The 22,362-nt window shown below is 37.7% G+C and overlaps 4 protein-coding genes across 4 annotated transcripts; 1 reads left to right on the top strand and 3 right to left on the bottom strand.

Moving 5' to 3' along the window:
• Positions 1–2,197: 2,197 nt before the first annotated feature.
• Positions 2,198–6,597, bottom strand: LOC115455118. Its single transcript, XM_037437780.1, has 2 exons — positions 6,325–6,597; positions 2,198–5,622 (listed from the first exon to the last, which is right to left on the bottom strand). The coding sequence occupies exons 1-2, from the start codon at positions 6,485–6,487 to the stop codon at positions 5,195–5,197; spliced, it is 591 nt and encodes a 196-aa protein (XP_037293677.1). The 5' UTR covers positions 6,488–6,597; the 3' UTR covers positions 2,198–5,194.
• A 6,759-nt stretch (positions 6,598–13,356) lies between these two features.
• On the bottom strand, positions 13,357–21,053 carry LOC115453079. Its single transcript, XM_037437779.1, has 2 exons — positions 20,809–21,053; positions 13,357–14,577 (listed from the first exon to the last, which is right to left on the bottom strand). Exons 1-2 carry the CDS (start codon positions 20,972–20,974, stop codon positions 14,153–14,155), a joined length of 591 nt encoding a protein of 196 aa, XP_037293676.1. The 5' UTR covers positions 20,975–21,053; the 3' UTR covers positions 13,357–14,152.
• Positions 15,557–17,314, top strand: LOC115454958. Its single transcript, XM_030183656.2, has 2 exons — positions 15,557–16,025; positions 16,652–17,314. Exons 1-2 carry the CDS (start codon positions 15,854–15,856, stop codon positions 17,152–17,154), a joined length of 675 nt encoding a protein of 224 aa, XP_030039516.2. The 5' UTR covers positions 15,557–15,853; the 3' UTR covers positions 17,155–17,314.
• Positions 18,173–20,528, bottom strand: LOC115454672. The gene is made up of 2 exons (XM_030183389.2): positions 19,994–20,528; positions 18,173–19,017 (listed from the first exon to the last, which is right to left on the bottom strand). Exons 1-2 carry the CDS (start codon positions 20,130–20,132, stop codon positions 18,362–18,364), a joined length of 795 nt encoding a protein of 264 aa, XP_030039249.1. The 5' UTR covers positions 20,133–20,528; the 3' UTR covers positions 18,173–18,361.
• Positions 21,054–22,362: the final 1,309 nt, after the last annotated feature.

Genomic DNA, 22,362 nt, shown 5'->3' with positions numbered 1-22,362 from the left:
TATACAGATAATATAGCATATTGGATCTAGCACGTAAACATAATTCGCTCTTTTGATAAGACAATGACCTATTCCAAAATTGATAATTTGTGGGAATCGTCCAAAAACATTTCTTTCTGTGACCATATTTTTTTAAGTTGCTATAAAATTGAAATTGTTAAACATAAGTAAAAAATAAAAGCTATAGCATGAAAAAAATAAATATAAAAAAGATCGCAAACGGAAAAGAGTTTTTGGACGACTCCCACAAATTAACAATTTTGGAATACTTAGGTTGTTATTTTATTAAAAGAGCGATATAACCTGTCACTATAAAATATGTACTTAAACATTTTAACAGCAAATATTAATAATATAATATCTACACGATGTAGGTTGACTTACAATAAACAGTTCATAAAATTTTATTAATATATTGTATTATATATCTGTGGTTATTTAAAAAACCTATAATATCCGGCAATTAAGTTACAGCCTCATTGTTATTCCGACAATTTTAGAGTGCCGGCGTTTGTGTTCACAATTTTCTATAAGTACATATACGTTCTATTATTACAAATCTATTGTTTATGGTAAATACAGAAAAACAGCCATGATTATACTATATTCCGACATTTGCAAGATTCCGCCCGATTATCGAGAAATTCAGCTAAGTTTATGCATAAGTATATTATAATAAGTTTATATATTAAATTATATCTGAGATGTTGATCATCTCTATTTACGGTTTGTTCATAAAAAAATCGGTAATATAGTGTAATTAAGTCGGGCCCGTCACTACGAGAGCCGTCGGTGTCGCGGCGGGAGTCAATCGATTGTGGCCGTGCGACGTTGCCGCTCCGCACCGTGTTTTGTTTGGGTTGTGCTGTGCGGCAACGTCGCGCGGCCCGCGCATTCTAGCCCGCAAACTTCGGCTTTTAGGAACTTTACTTGTATTTTTTTTAGTTTTAATAGTTTCTGGGCAGAGATAATCTAATATTATGCTGTTATTGAACAGACATTAGACGGCAGAAAGTTATGAAATTATTGGTATTTTAATTAACTACGAGTTAAATTAAGAGCTTTTCGTCAGATTAAAAATATTATGATGTGTTTACCTTAGTAAAGGATTCATATTAATTTGTCTGCGTAAGCATTACTGGGTAAATATTTTAAAATATCACAAGGTGTACTTAAAGTATTTTTTTTATTAAGTAAATAAAAGGCATAAAGTTTAAATACCTAAGTATCTATATTTTTTTACATTTTGAGATATTTGAGTAAATAATCGTTATATAACAGTAAAGTTTAACTCATTTGGTATTTTTATTTTGTAGTTTTTATCACCAACTTGTTGCCGAAACACTACACTAAATTACAGAAAGGTATTAAAATAACTCTTAGTATCTGTTACGTCTTATTTATCGGCAAGAAGTAAACGTCTATGCGGGACCTTATTTGTACCTATAATATTTAACTTTAACAATGTTATGGCAACATTTTTTACACCACATATTGTATTTTTCTGTGGACTCACTATTCCGTACCTGAGTATAAAAATATCTAGTAAGTAGGTATCAAACAGCGTAATTGATAAAATTCTTTACATCAAATGACGGGCACCGCATTTAGTAGATTTGGAACTTTCAGATAATTACGTAACGTGGGTGATGAAGGGTGCTTTTAAATTCATTCCCTAAAGATTATTGAAATGGGTTTAAATTCCTTTGGGCAACCGCAATAATATCGGCACAATGACCTTTATGAACGAATTTCTTCTAGCCAAATTTCGGCCACGGCGGCCAATAAAGGAGATCAGCCACACAGGAGATATTATAGTGCACAAGTGTGTGCGCAATACACAGGAGCACTCTCTATTCCTTCACTCTTATAGTCCGGTAAGACGGCAATAAGACATGACCGGAGAGAGATCAGGCGCAGGACCAACGGCTTTACGTGCTTTCCGAGGCACGGGGGTATCACACCGCCCACTTCCTGACTTCGAGCTGCGGCTGAGTCATTTTTAAGGTGGAAAAACCCAGTCTTAATTATTTTTGGCTCGACCCGGTATTCGAACCCAGGACCTCAGCGCCGTAGTTGTACTGCGTATTAAACCTACGCCATCGAAGCAGTCAAATAATCTTTATAAGGCTGACGAACGGCATTTATAGTCTACTTTGACTAATAAAATCATCTGTCAACAGTAAAAAAACATAAATAATTGTTCTCACGGTGCTTTATTATAAAACATTATTTTTTTTCACAAAGAATCGCTTGGAACAGTTTTTTATAGATGTGAATAAAAAACAACTTATTAAATCTGTACAAAATACATTTACATTATATTAGTAACTTTAATATTTATTAAAATTAATAGGTTATTTAACAGATTACTTTTTAAATAACGTGAGTATATTAGAGTACTTATTATATATTACAAAAGATATGATTGATTTTGGTGTGATACGCTAAAGACCATTTGAGCAAAAAACAAGATCAAAAATTGTCGTTTACGTTCTGTTCTTATTTTTCGCGTCTTACACTTTTTTAAAAATATAGGTCTTATTATATGTACTTATATATTTTACAAAGCAAATATTTCTACTTCAGTAACGATAGCCAAGTAGGAGATCAGACTTTCGACATTAAAGTTCGGTTTCGAAACCAACTTTCTAAAACATAAAATAAAAAAAACTTCATTACGTTTGTATCCATTGTTAACTACTTACCACCTTAACAGAGAAATATTACATTTTCAGAGAATAAAACCCGAATTCACTTATAGGATTTGAAGGCATGCGAAATCTGCTAGCTCGCTAATACCAACGAAAGGTCTTCACAAAAAGAAACCCATTTACTCAACAGTGTTAATGAGTGATATTAAAACTATTATGATCGTTATAAAAGATATTTTAAACAATTTTTCAGTTAGAAGTGTAACTAATGCAAGTGCATTATCATACATCAATTCAATGCAAGTCGGCTGCACGGTGCGGTCGTGGCGCGCGGCCGTTTCCTTGGAATAAAAAACGAATAGAAAAGGTTAAAAAGGGCATTCGTAGTGTTGTAACAAATCGAGGTTGCTTCGAATTAAATGTCAAATCAATCAGTTGGATTTTGAATTTAATGGCAGTTGGTGTCAGGCGAGCGGCTTGCTCGTCTTATGTATATATAAAAGTGACTATAAATACTAAACCACATGTATAGATCTTTAAAAGTAAGATTTGTATATTGGTTTTAGTCAGTTTAGTCGCTGATTTGGATAATAAAGCCAGAGCCTTATAAGATGTATGCCGCGGCTTGAAATTCGGGAATTGCGGACCTAAAATGGCCACAAAGTCTAATTTAGTCTAAAAATACATTCCTAACAATCCTATCTGCAGGAAAGAAGAGATCTCAACTCACCACCTCTTAGTAAGTATTTTATAATCAGTGATATACATACTGTTTAGTACTTTACTTGGAAAGCAAAGTATGGAAATTAAATAGGTGCGGGAAATCAATAGAAAAACACGTAACCTAAGTATTAGAGTACCCCAAAGGCAAACGATCCTCTGATGAAATTTTTGCTTCGTATAACATCACGGGGCGGATAACGGAAAAATCTCAGCAAAACTTGGGGTGTAGGGACTAATTGCTTCCCTGCCTACGCCATCGGGTATAAGACGAGGAACTCACCCTACTAATATTAATCCGAAAAGTGTGAAGATATATTTAGGTATGCTTTTGGCAGAACTTAAAAGTTGGCGCATTAAATGGATTTGGATGGGATTTTGATGATAAAGACCAAGTCTGGTATAAACTTTGACATATAGGCTAATTTTTTTCGGTAAACAGAAAAACGTGAGACGATGGTTTCGAAAGCGCGGGCGATGTCACAAGCTTAATTTTATTTTATTCTTAAAACAGTGTCACGTCGAAACACGAATAGTATAATCCATTGATTCCCACAGTAGTCCAGAGGAGACTTGATGGGGGTCTGAGGTGGCGTGACCCAAAAATTGAGTCCATAATTCGTAAGCGAGGGTCTACGAAAATTTATCTGGTTTGATAGTAAATAAAAAATAAAATGTTGGTTTGACTTCACCTTTCAATGAAGGCAGATTCTATGAGAAAATTGAGAACCTCTTCTATAATCCATCACCAAAATCTTCATTCCCGATATCTAAACTTCTTAGTTCCTTTATACTAAATAATGAAGCTTTATTTATTATCGCCACATCACTATCGCGAGGATGGATGTGGGTCGAAATTTGAGGAAGGTCAGTTATGCGTAACAAACAACCTCAGGTAGAATACGTAGTAGATTATCTATTTGTGTGCTTAAACTACTGGGGTTTAATGCCGTAACTTGGCTATGGAATAAGTACATTTTTTTATAATAGCAGACGAGCAAGTGGTTCGTCTGATGGGGATCATCGCCCATGAACATACATAACATCAATGGAATCATTGAATTGCGTTTTAAGTAGACATAGCTTGTTTTAAAGGTCTCTCTCTCTATATTGTATCGGTCTGGGTATGCAACGAATGAAAATTTGTTTAATTTGTGGTGTTTGTAGGTATGGTTTGAAAGTCGGCTGCCATTTTACAACAGGTTTATTTCTACTGCGTTTGCGTCTATAATCGTCGGAAACAAAATTATCATACACTCGCTAAACTGACTTGCAATTTGAAACTAGGCTTGCGTGGCCAACTGAATTGCAACTAGAAATGTGATCACAATATTAATTACGTTTGTTGTGTCCGTCAAAAACATCATAAGTTATAAGGGCCCTTCACACTGAGTTTTCAAGGGAACTCATTACGCGCGTTTTTTAAAAGCGTAATACGTAAACGGTTGCCACTATCCGGGCCGATAAAAAATGTATCTTACCACCAGCAGATTTCGCATTGCTTTATAAAAATAATTATAATAATAATATCAGCCCTGTATTATATACTTGCCCACGGCTGAGCACGGGCTTCCTCTACTACTGAGAGGGATTAGATTAAAAATAATTATTTAGCTATAAAAAACGATCAAAAATAATTTGAGGCCCGATGTTGAGCAATAGCTGATGATACAGTACTTACCTGTAGTTTCAATTCGATCAGTAAGCCAGGATAAATAAAACTAAAAATCACAAAGCACTGTCTGGCTTCACTCACATTAGCTTAAAACGTCACGATATCGTAGTTATAAATACAAACTTATAACATACAATCAAGTAACCTAATCATATTGCGGACCCGTGCCCGACTTCTGCGCACATATTTCGTTGAACAGCATATCTTGCATCTTGCTTCTTATAACCAATTTCCTCATAGGGTCTAACTGCTTGAAGTACGGCGTCAAAGACTGTAGGAATAGCACGTCAAATTCTTCTTCCCTTGGCTTCGTGTCCGCTGGGATAGAGTTTTCCGACCACTGTAACGTCGGCTCGTATTTTATAACCGGTACATCACTAGTTACGTTTGTCTCTTCTGTCTCCTTTTCTGAAGGTTCATCACTATCGTTCTCCGATTCGTACGGGGGCTTGAAAACGAGGAATTTGAGAGGTTTGAAGAACCGCCACATGCCGGTGTAGGTGCCAGGGTTCTTGTTCAGCTCCTTCTTGTAAGTGTCTCGGAGGCATTTCCATTTTATTCGCAGGAACATTACTGTGGAAAATATGGTTTTGTAGGGTTTTATGGTTGCAAATTCATTGATTTAATTATAGACTTTATTTGTGTCTAGCATAGAAACTAAAATTATCTACAGCTGCGGTGACGCAGGCTTTTTGCAATTATTATTGTTTAATAGGACCTAAGTCCAAAAACTGGCAGCGTACTGGTATGCGTATAATGTTATGCCCAATATTAGCCCGGAGTCGGCAATTATTCTCGGTAAATGACAATAGGCTCGGCTCCCACTACATGGATTTAACATACCTTGCCAACAAAATACAGTATAAATAAATGGCACACCCATACCTACCCCTACAACGGAGTGATACGATATAATATAGATGCGTACAATTGAAATTGGGATAACTATATTATTGGCGGCGATTTAATGCCACCATAAGAACATATCTTGATGTACCGAGATGTACTTATAGCTGCAGTACTCAAATAAATCAATTATCAGTCCATCACGATATCCTATTTTCTATCATTACGTAATTGAATTATATTTTATTCTCTATACTGCGGCACTAAGTTTATATTTCAAGTTAATACAATAAGTAAAAAAATTACAAATAGTACCAACTAGCGCCATCTATGCTACAACGATAAATCTAAAAAGTAATGAAATGGTTCGCAACGCGCGCACCGAGCGGTGCAGCGCTGGCGAGCCAACAAAGACCAATAATGACTTACCTGGCAAATTATCCATAACACGTGATATGTCAGCCCAGGCTTTAGCTACGGGGTATCTTCTACCGTACTGTTCGTCATATGGATTCCATAAGCACGGCCGTTGATGAACTTCTTTTATCAATTGGAGTGTTTGGTCTTTGGTCAATGTTATTTTTTTCGACATGGCTATAAGATTTCGTACGAACGAACCTACAGCGTGTACGCGCGGCGGCGGGCGACTGGCGAAGCGGCAACGCGCGGGAGGCGCCGAGCGCGCGTCGACGCGGCAGGGAGCGGCACGGTGTTAGTGACGGGATACGTCACACGATAATAATACTCAACTTATACTGTATCGATAAATGTTTCAATTATTTTTGTAAACTAATTAAGCCCTTAATCTATGCTGTATGCGCAGCGTCTAAGGGCTCTTTTACAGTTATTTACATAATTAACTAAGAAGAGCATCTACCGGTACTTTACAAATGCCTGCTAAAAGTTAGATAATATTCAAATCTTTAATATATATTGCTTCTGTACAGTATGCTAAACAAAATGAAGATGTGACATTTAGGAGTAATTGGCCATAGCCCATAAGTTCTAACTATGGAGGACATTTTAACGATAGCTATTGAAATTGAATAAACAAGTGATATTGATAGATGTTTTATCATCCTTTGTTATACTTTATAATATCGAATAAATGTACCAATTGCATTATTGAAAATTAATGACTCGACAATTATTTGCGAGTAGCGGACCGCGTCTCTAGGTGCTGATAGTGTGACGCGCGCGGCGCGGCGTTGCCGCTTGGACGGCGCCGCGCCAGTTGTACTTCGATGCTCTGCGGCTTGCGGCATCCAGTGTTACATTTTACGTCACGAAGAGCAATCACGTCCACAAGCTTCTTTTTTCGAACTCACTAGAAATTTACTTAAGTAATTGTTTTATAGCTTAAGTAGGTGAATTAATCGGTAGGTGGTAACTTCGTTGTGCCCTGTCAGCATGGAATACTTGATGTCTTTGGGTGATGGCGACTGCAGTGTTTGTATCTATTTAAGAAACGATACATCGTCTCACGTACGCCAATAGAGGGGGTAGTTGTCAATCGAGAACGTCGGTTGGTCGTGAGACGGGCGCCTGCGTTTGGAACTGGGTGTACCTGGTAATGTCCCAGTGAATTATAGTTTTTAGTGCTTTTTGTTGTGAACACATTCAAAAGAATAAGCGGACATTACAGTGACCACTTTACATCAGGGGGCCAACGCCATCATTTCGTCTACCTTCACAGATAAACGAAATGAACAAACTATACAAAAAATAAGTCTATGGTGGGCGGGGGGGCCATCATTTCATCTACCGTCGCCAGTAGATGAACTGACCAACAGATACAAAAAAAAAACTATGATAAGCTAGAGTCATTCAAATCTAGTCTAAACCCGAGACTCGTTACGCCATTGGTCGCGGGTTCGATACGGGCGTTTCGGGTACCTAATTTATGCGAGTTTCACTCATGCGAATCTTATTATCAATATTTTTCTCTGACTTCTCGACGGTATTGGTGTAAACTCCTCTAGTAGCAATTATATGTGATAATTAAGAATACGAAAAATTTGGTACCTACCTCTGAGTTGTCATATAAGTATATTTCAATTTACGTTAGGCAAAACTAGGACGTATAAACAGTTCAGGCAAATAATTATACAATAAGTCATTTATTTATTGTTCACAATGCACTTTAAAATTAAATAAGTTATCAACGAAGGCCAGCGTCGACTGGACGGACTACTACTAACTACGTGCGCTTATTGTTACAGAAATTTCGACCGTATACGATTGCAATGGAGTTGAAAATGGATTATTGGACGATTATACGTCTGAGTTTCCAGAAATGCTTGTATTTTCTACGTTATTACAATTTCATAAGATCGAAATTTAATTAGTTAGCTATCAGAAGGTGTGCTTCAGAATTACACACGAGTAGTTCTTCGCTTAGTCTAAGCTGACCCTTAGTTTTTAACTCAATTTATATATGAATATTATAACGAGATAAATAATATACCTATGTAATCAATAATATAGGTATTATGTGTTCCGCCAGACGTCCGAAGTCCATTATGAGAGTACATCGTCCTTTTACCGTTCATTTGCGCTAGATGTCGCTAGTTTCCGCCTCTGTAATGTTACTTTTACGCCCTCTAGCTTAAAAACGTGAACTAAAAATTTCTTACCTCTTTTAGCCGCCGTCATGTTTAATCATTGTTGCGTCGTTTTTCGAGCTGTTCACATCGTCGCTAGATAAGCAGTTTTGTTTTAAATTTACATTTAAAATAAAATATATAAAATTTTCGAGATTTGAAGTAGAAAATTTATTAAACTAAATAAGTGTAAGTTTCCGTCTCGCGAAGTGTAAAAAACTATGGAAAAATCGCCGAGAAAAAGGTCGCGCTCTAAGTCGCTTTCATCGGATACAAGTGAAAAGAGTTGCAATGGCGATGACTCATCATCAGAGTCACCCTCGCCAGCACCAACACAGGGCAAGCGGCGCCGCGTGGCTTTGCGGGAAGCTGATTTAGAACGAAGGTTTGATTTCTTATCCCAGCAATTGGTAAGTCAATTGAATAACATTTTATACACAACCTGTTCGTCCACCGCCGCGGCGCAGACGAGGTGTAACGTGGTCGATAATGCCATGCAATCAACCTCTGATGTGCCTGTTTCGTCTTATATTCCTACATCTGCAAGGCTAGATGAAAATTTTTTGCGACCACCGGCAAGTAAAATTAATACAATTGCCGATCTTAGTGTTTCTATTAAGGAACCGACCGTAATCAAGGCTAATCCCGATCGGGTTAAAAAAATTAATAATATGCAAAGATTCGATTCAGTCGACTGGAAGGCCGTCCGTTACGTAGACATACAAAAGAAGATTCGAGGACTCCTTTTCTCCTATAAAATGGCCTCAAATGGAACGTAGTTTCGCTGCTCTGTCCAACGCTCTTTTAGCACAAAATGAAATCGTTAATTCAGCTTTACAAGGTCTTATTGACTGGTCCGCGAACGCTGAAGTTAGTTTAAATCCTAACTGTCTATATGATAAATTGTGCGAGTTATTTGGTAAAGAGTCTAACTATAAGACAATTTCATATGATATTTCGCAAATAATTTGCGGTAAACGCGCTGAAGTTATGGAGTTACGCCGCCGAACGATCTTAAAATCATTGAAAGATAAATATGTTCGTGAAGACATAGAGAAGATACCCCCATCTTCGGAATATTTATTTAATCCACAGGATTTAGAGGCATATTTACAAAAGATTGGGGGATTAGAAAATTTACAGAGAAATAAGAACCCTCGTCCGACGCGTCCTACGTCTCCACAGCCTTCGACCTGCTTTCAAGATAGATCATTTTCCGCTCCCTCATCTAAACCGTCGCGGATCGATAGATCGTATGGTACTGGGAGCCGAAAGAAACACGATAATTCCGCCGACAAAAAGAGAGGGGGGCGAAACATCAAAGGGACCCGTAAATCGGCCAAAAAGAATAAATGACATAGTGAGTTTTTCAGGTGGGTGTCTAAAGCATTTCCAGGAAATTTGGGCGCGTTACAGTCCACCCAGGGCTGTCTTCAAAATGATAACTGGCGCTCGAATTCCATTCAACCAGACACCACCTTTAATCTTACCAACACAAGACGCGATGTTTCGATTTCAAACGCCTGTTACTCCAGAAATGTCATTAGAAGTCCAAAGAATGATGCAGGCTCACGTTTTAGAGCCTGCCCCTAACACCCTCATTTATATGCCCTTTATTTTTGATTGTGAAAAGCAATGGAAAGAATCGGGTAATATTCAATTTAAAAGCTTTGAATCAGTACATGGACCCACAGAAATTCAGTCTGTTTCATCATTATCGCGTACCGAATTTTCTGCAGCCAGGCGATTGGATGGTCAAATTAGATATCAGTCAAGCATATTATCATATACCAATAAAACGTCAGCACCGCCGTTTCTTGCGTATCAGTTACAACGGCCGTCTTCTCCAAATGACTTGCCTGCCATTCGGTTTAGCTGCAGCACCAAGGATGTTCGCAACCATTACAAATTGGACAGCCGAAGTGTTGCGGTCCAAGGGAATGAGGCTGGTAGTTTACTTGGACGATTACCTAATCTGTCATCAAAACCAGAATTTGCTTCAGGTACAAACAAAGACTGCTATAAGCTTTTTATCCAGCCTGGGCTGGACCGTAAATTTAGAGAAGTCGATCGTATCACCAACAAGGTCACTAGATTACCTGGGCATCAGCTGGGATACACAGCACAATACAAAATCCCTGCCCCAGGAAAAGATCGACAAAATATATCGCTGCCTGACAACTCGTCTCGCTGCTGGCAATTGGACCCTCAAGCAGGCGCAACGCCTCTTAGGGTGCCTCAATTTTGCGACCTTCGTCACCCCACGGGGAAGGTTGCATTGCCGTTCTATGCAGCGCCAGAGCAATTTGCTTCGGAATACACCTCACAAGCAATCCAATGGTGGCTAGAAAATGTGGCTCAAAAAAGCCCGATACATCAAGAGTGCCGTCCATCGAACTACATAATAACCGATGCTTCAGATGTGAAATGGGGGGCTATAGTAAACGACAAAAAATTACAAGGGAGGTGGAACAGTCGTCAACGATATTGGCACTGCAATCAGAAAGAAATTTATGCTGTAATTGCCGCTATATCCGAAGAAGCGGTAACTCTCGCGAACTCCACAGTGATTTTACAATGCGACAACAGGACGGTAGTATCGTATATCAGGAACGAGGGAGGAACAAAGTCACATCAGCTACAAGTTCTGACCAAAGACTTATTGTCTCTAGTAGACAAACTAAATATTGTACTCATCCCTCATCACATTCCGGGAGTTTACAATACCGAGGCCGATCATCTGTCGCGCAATCGGAGCAACTCCGAGTGGCACCTTCTAGACGGGGCTACGTCAAAGATTTTCAAACGCTGGGGAACACCAAGCATCGACCTATTTGCTTCAGAAATGGCACACGTCGTATCAAATTACGTTACACTCGACTTATTAGACTCAAACGCCTACTATCACAACGCTTTCAGCAGATGCTGGAACTACGACCTCGCCTGGGTATTTCCTCCACCGGGACTAATACCGCGAGTATTGCAACACCTCAACACCGCTATGGGTCACTTCATACTGATAACCCCCAAGTGGAAGAGACCATTTTGGCGAACCGACGTCAAGCGTCGCGCTTTGACACGACCAATCAAGATTCGGGATCTCCAAACAAGTCTGATAGACACTGCAACAGGCCGATCCCCGACTCACATCAACAATCTACGGTTGGAAGCCTGGTACATTTTGGGTGGGATGCATTAACAACGACATGGTCACCCGATGAAAAGAAGCTACTAGTATCATGCTGGAGACCATCGACTCTAAAAACATATGTCCCTATTTGGACAAGATGGTCAACCTGGTGTAATAATAATAGCGTAACGTCCCATCGGCCAGATCCTTCTCAAGTAGCCAGATACTTAGCTTATTTATTTTTAACTAATAATTTAGCGTACCGTACAATTCTCGTTCATAAATCTACAATAGCTTCAATTTGTGAAACTATTTCGGATGTAAAAATTTCAAGTTCTCATATTGTGAAACATATTTTAAAAGCGATTTCGCTAGCTAAACCAGTACCTCCAAAAGTACCGATATGGGATGTGAGATTAGTTATTAGGCATTTAAAAATACTCGGCCAAAACGTTCTTTATATGATATTTCTAGACGTACTGCTATAATTTTGTTATTGTCATCAGGGCGCAGGGTACATGATTTGTCGCTTTTGCGATGTGACCCGGATCATTTTATAGATAACAATAATACTATAATTTTACGTCCAAATTTTGGTTCAAAGACAGATTCGTCTACATACCAACAATCTAATTGGACTTTCTTAGCGTCACCTGACGAAAACACTAATCCAATTTTTTGGCTTAGAGCCTTGATGGAAGTTACTAAGGATATACGAGGTTCTATTACGAATTTATTTATCACTACTAAGAATCCCTATCGACCAGCTACGCCAACAATTATTGGGGGTTGGGTTAAGAGATTATTAATGGATGCGGGAATACATGCATCTCCTGGTAGTTGCCGGTCAGCAGTTTCATCCCTGAATTGGGTAGAAAACTACCCAGTTAACGAAATTCTTGCGAAAGCCAATTGGAGGCATGAGTCTACTTTTAGAAGATTTTATCAGAAAGAGATTCGAATTACAGATACCGACATTACCGAAAAATCTTTATCACAATATTTTTCTGTGAGTAAATAGTCAATTACTTGATTAATTTATGCATTCATATACTATTGTTGCATTAATACACCATTATGGTTCCCATATCACATTGTTGCATTATTTTTAATTTCTTATAAGCCGCCAGGAGATAACAAACAGATCTCTCATAATGGACTTCGGACGTCTGGCGGAACACATAATATAAAAATTTTACCTTCCAATAAAATTTGTATTATGTTTCCTCAGACGTCCGAAGTCCAGGTAAGTCCTTCCTGGGCTACCTATATTGATATTATGAGCCGAACAATGATTAAACATGACGGCGGCTAAAAGAGGTAAGAAATTTTTAGTTCACGTTTTAAGCGAGAGGGCGTAAAAGTAACATTACAGAGGCGGAAACTAGCGACATCTAGCGCAAATGAACGGTAAAAGGACGATGTACTCTCATAATGGACTTCGGACGTCTGAGGAAACATAATACAAATTTTATTGGAAGGTAAAATTTTTATATTTTTTAATGAATACCCAGCGTCGACTAGCTTCGCTTCGTTAAATAAAACTTCGTTTAATTAATTCTCCTGCCGTATACCTACTATGAAACTGACGCAGCAAACCGAATTACCGCGCGTGCTAAATAAATGCGTTGATTCCGCGCGCTACGTTTATCTTATTTTATTTTTATTTAGCAAACAACAGTATAAATAACATTAATATTCTTTTACAACATGGTTTAAAAGGTACTATGTAATCATAAAAATCAAAGTCATGCATGACACTTATAAGCAATATTATTGCAATATAATTGTTACATTTATCCGAGAGTCGGATACAGCATAAAAAAAATATAATCAACGCAGCGCCTTATAGGCACAATATCTCAACACAGCCAATTAGATTATTATAACTTTAAATATAATAGAGTAACATATTAATAACAACTTTATGTTTCCCAATGCTGGGCTTCAACTATTGCTTAAGAGTAGTTTAAACTTTAGTTCACCACGCAAAACTACTGCGTGTTAACAGAATTAACATAGTTTTAAATTTCTTATGGAATAGTGTTAGGTATTTAAGTCTTCTAGCATTTTTTTTCTTCACCAATTCACGAGCTATTGTATTTGATATTCAATACACATAAGTTCAAAAGTCAGAGGTGAGTTGCGTGTGCCTTGAGTTTAGAATCTGCGGACCGACGTCTCAGGCTCTACAACTCTTGGCAAACCGTTTCATTCCAAGCTAGGCTTTCGCGTATTTTTTTCGTAGAGAATTTACAAGCACATAAAAAATATATTTTGAAAAAATGCGAACAGTACAAAATGTTAAATACTCAAGCAACTTAGCCGCGTTCGTGGGTTGCGTCATCCTTATTTAATCAGTGCCATCGATACATGTTTAGCATGTTTTTTTTGTCTAGATTAAAAACTTCGTCCTAAATTCTCAGTGTTTGTCTCAAACAAGAGTCTAACTAGCATTCTATAACTTAAGCGTAAGCTTATAACTTAATTGGAACTACATTTAAATTAAAATTACAACGCGGCATTAACTGTTGGAATTGCGTCGACCCGCGTTCTGCGCCGCTAGCTCGTTGAGCAACATGTCTTGCATCTTACTCCGCACCACGAGTCGCCTCATGGGCCCCAGCTCCCTCAGGTACGGCGTCAGCGACTTCAGGAACATCACGTCGAAGTCGTCCTCTTCTTGTTTGATTCTTTTGTCGGGAATGGGATCTTCTTCGCCCCAATATATCTCGCTTTGTCCCAAATGTTCGAGTTTTACTTCACACTCCTGTTGGTTTTCTATGTCCTCGTCCGACTTCTGTGTCGCTTCGTTCTCTGTATTCTTAAACGTTACGAAGCTGAGCTTGTCGAAGTACTGCCACTTGCTTGTGTACTCGCTGTCGTTTTTTTTTAGTTTTTTTCTGTAAGCGTCCCGCAGGGTCTTCCATTTGGTCTTCAGGTCCAGTTCTGTGGGAGAAACATTATTTATTATATCTGTTAATACCTATAATAAAATGTTTTGAATCTACCATTGGCCGTTCTGGGGTTTCGCTGTGTTTGATCTGTTGGTTTGTGGAAACCCTGAGTGGATTACGCTAGTGTTGTACTTTAGACATGTGGGTTTAATAGTTTTTATATTGTTCTTTTGCTACTGAAGACAAAGACGCAGAGAAAGATTTAGATGTACTGGGGTCTCCGTTGTACGATTGTAGGTAATATATTTTTTAATACGAAGAATAAGGAGGAAGTAGGTCATGCGCCAGATGGTAAATGCCAGATCTGCTCATAATTACTACAATGCCATAGTGATCTTTGAGTTTTAATATTAGTACCTACTGCATGGCACTTTATTGCGCTAGTCAGGTGTTAATAATATTACCTAACGTTATAGTGTTTCGAAGTTTAAACCGGAACAAATCTGTGCTTGACCACTGCTGTCTGACGACAGAAATAGACAAAATGGATTTATAACATAGTTTTATTCAGGTTTCAGTTGTAATAACTTCCAGTTAGAGTTGCATGATTTGAAATTCGTCTATCAGGGAGAGTAATTAAACACTCTTGTCTTGTTAAATTTTTTTTTTTTAATAATTTACCGTTGATGACATATTAATTGTAACCGACAGGATAGCGACCACCGTAAACAATATTAATACAAAGTATAAAATCTGCCATTGTAGTCCACGCCATAGTTGTCTACATATTCATCCGGCTTCAAAAACTCCGGCACAATTGTGTCGAATACAATTTTTGATAACTGTGGAATTCTCCAAAGTCTTACATCAATACTCGACTCGTTATAACTAGCAATAACAATAATATTATGTCTAAGGTATTATTCGCCATAGTAAGCAAATTCGAAAGCCACATATTGCAGAAACAAACAACCATAGATTACGTGTTTAATTTTTGTAACGTAAACTTTTTGAGAATGCGTTGTGCAACGTCGAAAACGTCAAAATCTGTCACGAAAATGCGTCATTCCCCACTGACCTTCCGTCATCTGGGGCGCACGACGGAACTAGTGATATCGGCAACTCGTACAACGTAAATTCAATTCCATATAAAATTCTGGCACGCGGAGTATCGGCCGACCCGTTGTCGAATCGCTCGTGACTTGTATCGAGTTGTCGCTTCGCGCACGAGGCACCGAGTTTCCGTCAGCGGAAGATCGGCAACGTCGCATTCTACCAACGCATTCGGCCGATAGTTCGCATAACGTGCGCGCGTGTTATTTAGCAAAATGTTCGACACACAAAGGTTTATTTTCGAAGTCCAAAGCAGACCTTGTATATGGGATTCTAAACAAAAGTTTTTCGGCAATAGGGTGGTGAAGAAACGGGCTTGGGAGGAAATAGCGAAAACATTTGATCCTAGTTGGGACGAGGAGACGACAGAGAGACAACAAGAGTTCGGTGAGTGCGACCTACATACGTATAATAAGGTTATTGTTTAAGTTAAATGACCATGACAGACGAACGGCTAACACTGAATGATGATTCACAGCCATAACTCACTAGTTATGTCACGTTTGTCTCTGAATATTAAACGCATAATCACATTACTTGAGTGGGTGCTATGGCGAGGAAGCTCGCTAGTAGCTCGGGGGAGTCATTTTGCCAAACGCCTTGGTCGCACACGTATGCACGCGATTTGTTTAACAATATATTTGCATATACAAGTTACAATGGATATAAAATAACGTTTGCGGAAAAATATTCATTTACCGTCGTCAGGTATTTGTTATTGTAATGTAGTTACTTACAACTTTTTTGTTGTCTGTGGCCTCTATACCGTGGTACTGAAATGGACAGCCACGGGTTCGAAACCCGCGACAATAGTTTGGTTTTTACTTTCGACTTTAGGTGTTGAGACCGAAAGTCTAATTTATAGTGTAAAAATTTAATTTATCAGTATAAGGTGTCTAATGTTACTGAGCGCTGACTAAGCTGTCACTTTATAGGGCTAGATAATGGTATCAATCACATCACGGTGTCGTGCTTCTACCCAACTCTAAAAATAAACTTGATTTATTTTACAGTTGAAGAATTACAAAAAAAATGGAAGCACATAAGAGATTATTACGTCAGACTAAAGAAAGGGAAGGGAAGAGCTGTCCCTGCGAAACGTACCAACAATTCATACATAGAGTTCCTCAGATTTTTAGATGTAAAAAAAGAACCAGGGATTTCGGGGAACACGACTTCCCAGGAGGACCTTCCTGTGGAATTTTCGGCTGAAGACGATGATGACCCACTACACAGTCCCTCGGAGGACGACCCAGGACCCTCTACGAACGAGTCCAACATGATACACTTTGAAGAGGAATTGATAGCAGCACGAAATTCAGAAGAACAGGAGGATGCGGACACGAAGTTTTTACTGTCATTACTTCCACAAGTGAGGAGTTTGAACGAACGGCAAAATTGTGAGTTCAAAATGGAAGTGATGAATCTGTTGTACAAAATTAAATATCGCAGTCCCTATACGTACCACAGAAGCGGGAATATATTAAAGAAAAGGAAAAGGTTACTTAATAATTAAACGCGCTTCAAACAACTAAGTATGTATTAAGTATTTTTATTGTGATACATCTTATAATACAAGTTAAGCACCGAAACCTCTTCACAGTCCGTCTGAACTCATCTGTTTAGTCTTTACTGATGGTGCTGACTTTAAAAAAATAAAACAAGCAAGCAATAAATTCTTCTGTTTTTTTTTTAAAATTGCGAATGTTTCTTACTTATTTGTTAAATTGCCTGCCTCTGTGGCGTATTTGTACTGCGTGCGCGGTACGATATAGCTCCGAAGTCACGGGTAACGAGTTCGAATCCGGATCGGGCAAAATATTGTTGCATTTTACTGCTCACTATCAACCCGGAGTGTGGAATTTGTGTCCGACATGGGTATAGCCTCCGTATTGTCCAATAGATAAAAAAATGCAGATATGTTTACTAAACTATTACTGATAAATCAATTTGAATTACATTTTAAAGAAAACAATTGGGGAAACATTTGTCTTCGTATACTTTTATAAGGAATAATTAACATTGTATGCAACTACAATATAAACATGAGAAAATAAATAATAGTCATAGCATTAAAAATAAATGTATTTACTTAGTATTAACAATAATTATAATAAAGACAACTAGTGCTATTCTAACATAAAATAATATTAAAAACATTTCCAGTTCACGAATTAAGGTAATTTGAATTGAAAATGTATAATAGGTAATTTTCATACATTTGTTTAACTAAACAGTATTGGCAAGTGAAATTTCAATTCACGTCTAGTTAGTGATTAGTTCTCGCAGTTGAAGAAAAATGTAAAAATAATTAATAATCATGGATATTTCTGCCTTTAAAATTTCGTCATATTAAATTTTAAAGGCCGAAATATCCATGATTATTAATTATTTTTACGTTTTTCTTCAACTGCGAGAACTAATCACTAACTAGACGTGAATTTAAATTCTTTACTTGCCAATACTTGTTTAGTTACCCAGATTAAAGCCGAAACAAAATGTATGAAAATGGACCTTGAGCTACCACCTTAAGGGAGTCGATATAGACTAAAAGAAAATCACTAGTAGTCGCAACAATTCAAATCACTATGGACGCCAACATGGCGGCACCGAAACCTATAAAAAAATATTTTGTTTAATAACGTAAAAATAAGTAAATAGTAAAACTAGTCTAAGTATAAGCTAAATTAAAGTCTCGTGTGAATTAACTGGATCACTGCAAGTTAAACCACAATAGAATCTTCAACAATTTCTCTTTTTAAGTCGAGATTTGTCGACATTGAGTGGGTAGTTTGTAATTGAGAGGACACCCCAACCAGTGGATTAGAGTGTGTGACCAATGGATCGGTATAGGAATTCGGGTCAATAACAAATAAATTCGAAGGAAATGAATCTGTTTTTTTCTTGTCAGACTGTAACGGCATAAGCTCTAGTTGAGATCGTTCTAGCTCATCCTCTAGTTCCGCTTCCATAATAATCTGTGCAATTTTCATTTTTGTTAAAATTTTACGTCGTTCTGTTAACCCATCGAGGATCTTCGCGTACCCGAGCATGACATGTTCTGTGGCCGACATTTTGTTCATTCTTGAATCCAAATACGCTGTTGTTGCTGTTTTTTTTACAAGTTTGTTGTCTGTAAGTCGTTTTAATGGTGTATATGTTCGTTTTCGTACATTATTGGTAGGTGTATTGTCACCTTCAGTTATACTCGAATCTGGTACGGCGACTTCTAAAATATCTTTCATAAATTCCATAGATGAAGCCCAGTGCCATCTACTATAACGCTTGTTGCTTAGAGAGACGGGCAGTGCCTTCTTACTTTTTAAATATCTACTGTACGTGTCTCGTAAGTTTTTCCATTTGCATTTTAAACGCTCGCCTGAAAAAATAAGTTTATTATTAATGAAAATAATTTTGAGGTTGACTATCAAAAGCGATTAAACGGTAAACAATCTAATGATTTTGATTGGCGTGCTAAAATGTTTCGACACAAAAATATCGGTAAAAGCATTTATTTCCAAAATTTTATGGCCCTTCCGTTTTCACTAAAGCGCAATCATAAACACTGCTCTAGGATTCACAGCCATTTGAGTTATTATAAGAACCTAAACAATTTGAAACGTAAAAAATATATATTACGTGTTAACCTATTCATTAAATTACACCGGGACAATAACAAAATGTAACAATAACTTATATAGAACAAATTATCCATGAAAATTAACGTACAATTTAAAAGTTTTCATTCATCCTATGTGTTGTATTTCGCATGTAATTAATTAATACAGCTATTTTATGTAGCACGGTTTTATTTTATATTTTTATTGATAGACGTCTAAGAAAATATCTAAAATTTACCATAGAGTTCTAAGGCATAAAGTTCTAATGTAATATATAACACTATGTTACCTTACCTGTAAATAGATAAGGTACATTCGGCTAAGTTCAGGTAAGGGGTAACATCGTATAAAAGAAAAATACCGCGAAACAATTATTTTTTTAATTTAAGTCACATTAACCATTTAATTTTGCCCCACCCTATATCGTCGCATCTGATGCTACGACCAAGAACATGTGTGCTTTGTACAGTGAAAAAAAGAAATGCAAACTTCGCCTTTTTTGTGGACCTTATTAAACGAGCTTTAGAAGCGTTATTAGAACGTAGTCGAAACTTATACTGCAAACATCCGATCCTTTATAAGGGTTATATTTTTTTACAAAGATATCACTTATTTCTAAGCGTACACAAGAATTGAAAGATGATAACATAATTACAAAAAATTGTTTTGATAATTTAAAGTAAAATGCCGGTATTGCTTAAATATTTTATTAATAATTAAATTGCAATAACTTACCACGCATGTTAAATGTTTGTCCTACTTCCTCCCATATAGTCTTCTTTAAGAATACGTTTTTAAAGTCTGAATGCGACGGGTCGTACAGCACTGGGTATATCTTCACCATCTCAATGAGTTTATCATTAAATTTGGACATGATCGATAAGAGGAACGTCAATAAAACATAGATTAAGTCACAATTTTAAATATAACGTGAAATATATCCATCAATGTTGCCATCCTAGAAGTACACTTGGAAACTATCGAATTCCTTAATTTACCCAACAGACATTGTGTACAACTCCACATAAAATGGAGTAGCTAGCGGTCGTACTGCTTTATCGACAATTATGAATCCGCTACCTAGTTACACTGTATGTACCTGGAACTCAGAAGTCGTGCGACTAGTTTCGCAAAATAGGCGAAATATATCGCTCAGGCACGCGGTATGGCGTTGTATTATATTTGTAGATACAAAAGTTAATACAAATGTAACCGAGTATCGTTAAACAATTTTCGTTGTTTACAGTGATAGGTTATATTGCCTAAAATCATAAGATTACCAAGGCTTTCAGTTTAAAATTATGCAAAAAAACACACTTAAATTCACTATAATTTAAAAGAATTGCAGTTCTTTTTGAGTCTTGTTGAAAATGTAATATTTCCAGAGAGCAATCTTAGTCGGAACGTTAGATAAGAAATGAACACGAGTATAATATTGTAGCGCCTGCTAACGCCATCTACACAACAGGCGTCGAACCATTCACTCTGACGCAACGCCGCGCCGCCGCCGCCGTGAGGCAACGCGTGACCGATTACAATGACATCTTTACCTGACATGTCCATAGCAGTCGCTATCTCTTCCCAGGCTGTAGCCAAGCTATATTTCTCGTTGTAGTCTTCATGTTCTGTATTCCATATGCAAGGTCGGCTCTTGATTTCCTCTATCAGCTGAAGAGTTTTCTTCTCACACCACAATCGTTTCAGTGGTATCGCCATGTGTAGTGCGAATGGGCGCCCCGCGGTTACTGGCTGGCCGGCGCGGCGGCGCGGCGAGAGCGCAGCGCGGCGCGATGCGAAGCGGCAACGCCGCGCGCGAAACCGGCATCCGCTGCGCGCCGTTTGTATTGTATGCTGTACTTTTAAAATGTGTGGTAAGAAAGACCATGTTCAATATTTTTACCATACAATAGCGATTAGTGAATTGATTTGAATGGTAAAGATGAAATTATATTATCAACTACCTATCTACGTAGGAAATACGTAGGTAGGCATAAAATAAAGGTTAAATGTTTACCGCGTAAGTATAAACTTACATGGTGTAGAAAGTATAAGTGAGTAGTCATTACTTTACTCACACAGCATGCTTTTCCCAATAAAATGTTTTAATGCATCCCCCCACAGCTAAATGTTTTCTTCTAATTTACTTCCAGTGAAATGAAATCGTATTCATGCGAGATCTTAAAGTATAGCGGTCCTAAGCGCGTAGCGGCGCGGCACGCTGTTGCCGCTTTACTCTTCCGAATCCCATCCGACAATTATGCGATTTAGCGTAATGTGTGTATACGGTCTATTACTTATCTCCTACTGCAGAAGAGAACTTAGAACTATAGACATATGGTCTGTGGTATAAAATAAACGAGAAACCATCAAATAACTTTTTATGTGATTTTGCGCAGCGTTTCTGTTTATTTCACTTTTAGTATACATAAGCAAGTGCTTCACAGTTTTGTTTCTGCAGTCAAAAATTAGGTCTAGTCTTTTTATTTTCCTGGTAAAATATTTTTATAGTCATCCCTACTTATATAGTTAAGATATACTGTCGCAAATAGACTAAGGTCTCGTGTATACGGCACTGCCGCAGCGCAGACACCGCTTTGCGTAAGTATGGAATAACAAAAAGTTTTTAATAAGCAATTAGCGGTGTGGTCGCGGGCTGCCAATGTTGTGTATACAAGTCATATAGAGACGACAATTGCGCGGCAACGGCATCGTCGCCCTGAGCCCTAAGTATGTAAAAAACGAAAATACATCTTTATCTTCATTGGGTCATAGAGCCATCTATTGGATATTATGAAAAACTTTTACCGCAGTTGTGGTCATCCATGAAGTCAAATATAATATAAACTGCCGTTTACACTTAGTACTGACTAGTGTGTATAGATGGCATCAGTGGAAAAAATTGAGACTTGTACAAAACAAAAAACTTTAAGAATTACTTATATCACCGGGGAAAAATATTAAGCTCTTAGGTGTTACATTATTATAAGTCTATGATCTGAGTGTTCCTATTCAGGAACAAAACTGTCGTTTTTCAGCAATAGTGGCGTTAAAGGGGCGGTAGAGAGGGTGGGAGCGGACTGCCTTCATGCGGCAACTTAACCGAG

This window comes from Manduca sexta, chromosome 12, assembly GCF_014839805.1.
Source record: "Manduca sexta isolate Smith_Timp_Sample1 chromosome 12, JHU_Msex_v1.0, whole genome shotgun sequence".
Classification (NCBI taxonomy): Eukaryota; Metazoa; Arthropoda; class Insecta; order Lepidoptera; family Sphingidae; genus Manduca; species Manduca sexta.
The sequence above is the reverse complement of the archived record's forward strand: the minus strand, read 5'-3'. Positions and strand labels throughout refer to the sequence as shown.

Bases quoted from the DNA above. Each gene is read 5' to 3' on its own strand.
- LOC115455118 (XM_037437780.1), bottom strand. From the start codon at position 6,487: ATGTCGAAAAAAATAACATTGACCAAAGACCAAACACTCCAATTGATA. The intron at 5,623-6,324 runs GTAAGTCATTAT...TATTTTCCACAG, and splicing joins TGTTATGGATAATTTGCCAG to TAATGTTCCTGCGAATAAAA.
- LOC115454672 (XM_030183389.2), bottom strand. From the start codon at position 20,132: ATGTCCAAATTTAATGATAAACTCATTGAGATGGTGAAGATATACCCA. The intron at 19,018-19,993 runs GTAAGTTATTGC...TTATTTTTTCAG, and splicing joins ACAAACATTTAACATGCGTG to GCGAGCGTTTAAAATGCAAA.
- LOC115453079 (XM_037437779.1), bottom strand. From the start codon at position 20,974: ATGGCGATACCACTGAAACGATTGTGGTGTGAGAAGAAAACTCTTCAG. The intron at 14,578-20,808 runs GTAAAGATGTCA...TTTCTCCCACAG, and splicing joins GACTGCTATGGACATGTCAG to AACTGGACCTGAAGACCAAA.
- LOC115454958 (XM_030183656.2), top strand. From the start codon at position 15,854: ATGTTCGACACACAAAGGTTTATTTTCGAAGTCCAAAGCAGACCTTGT. The intron at 16,026-16,651 runs GTGAGTGCGACC...TTTATTTTACAG, and splicing joins AGAGAGACAACAAGAGTTCG to TTGAAGAATTACAAAAAAAA.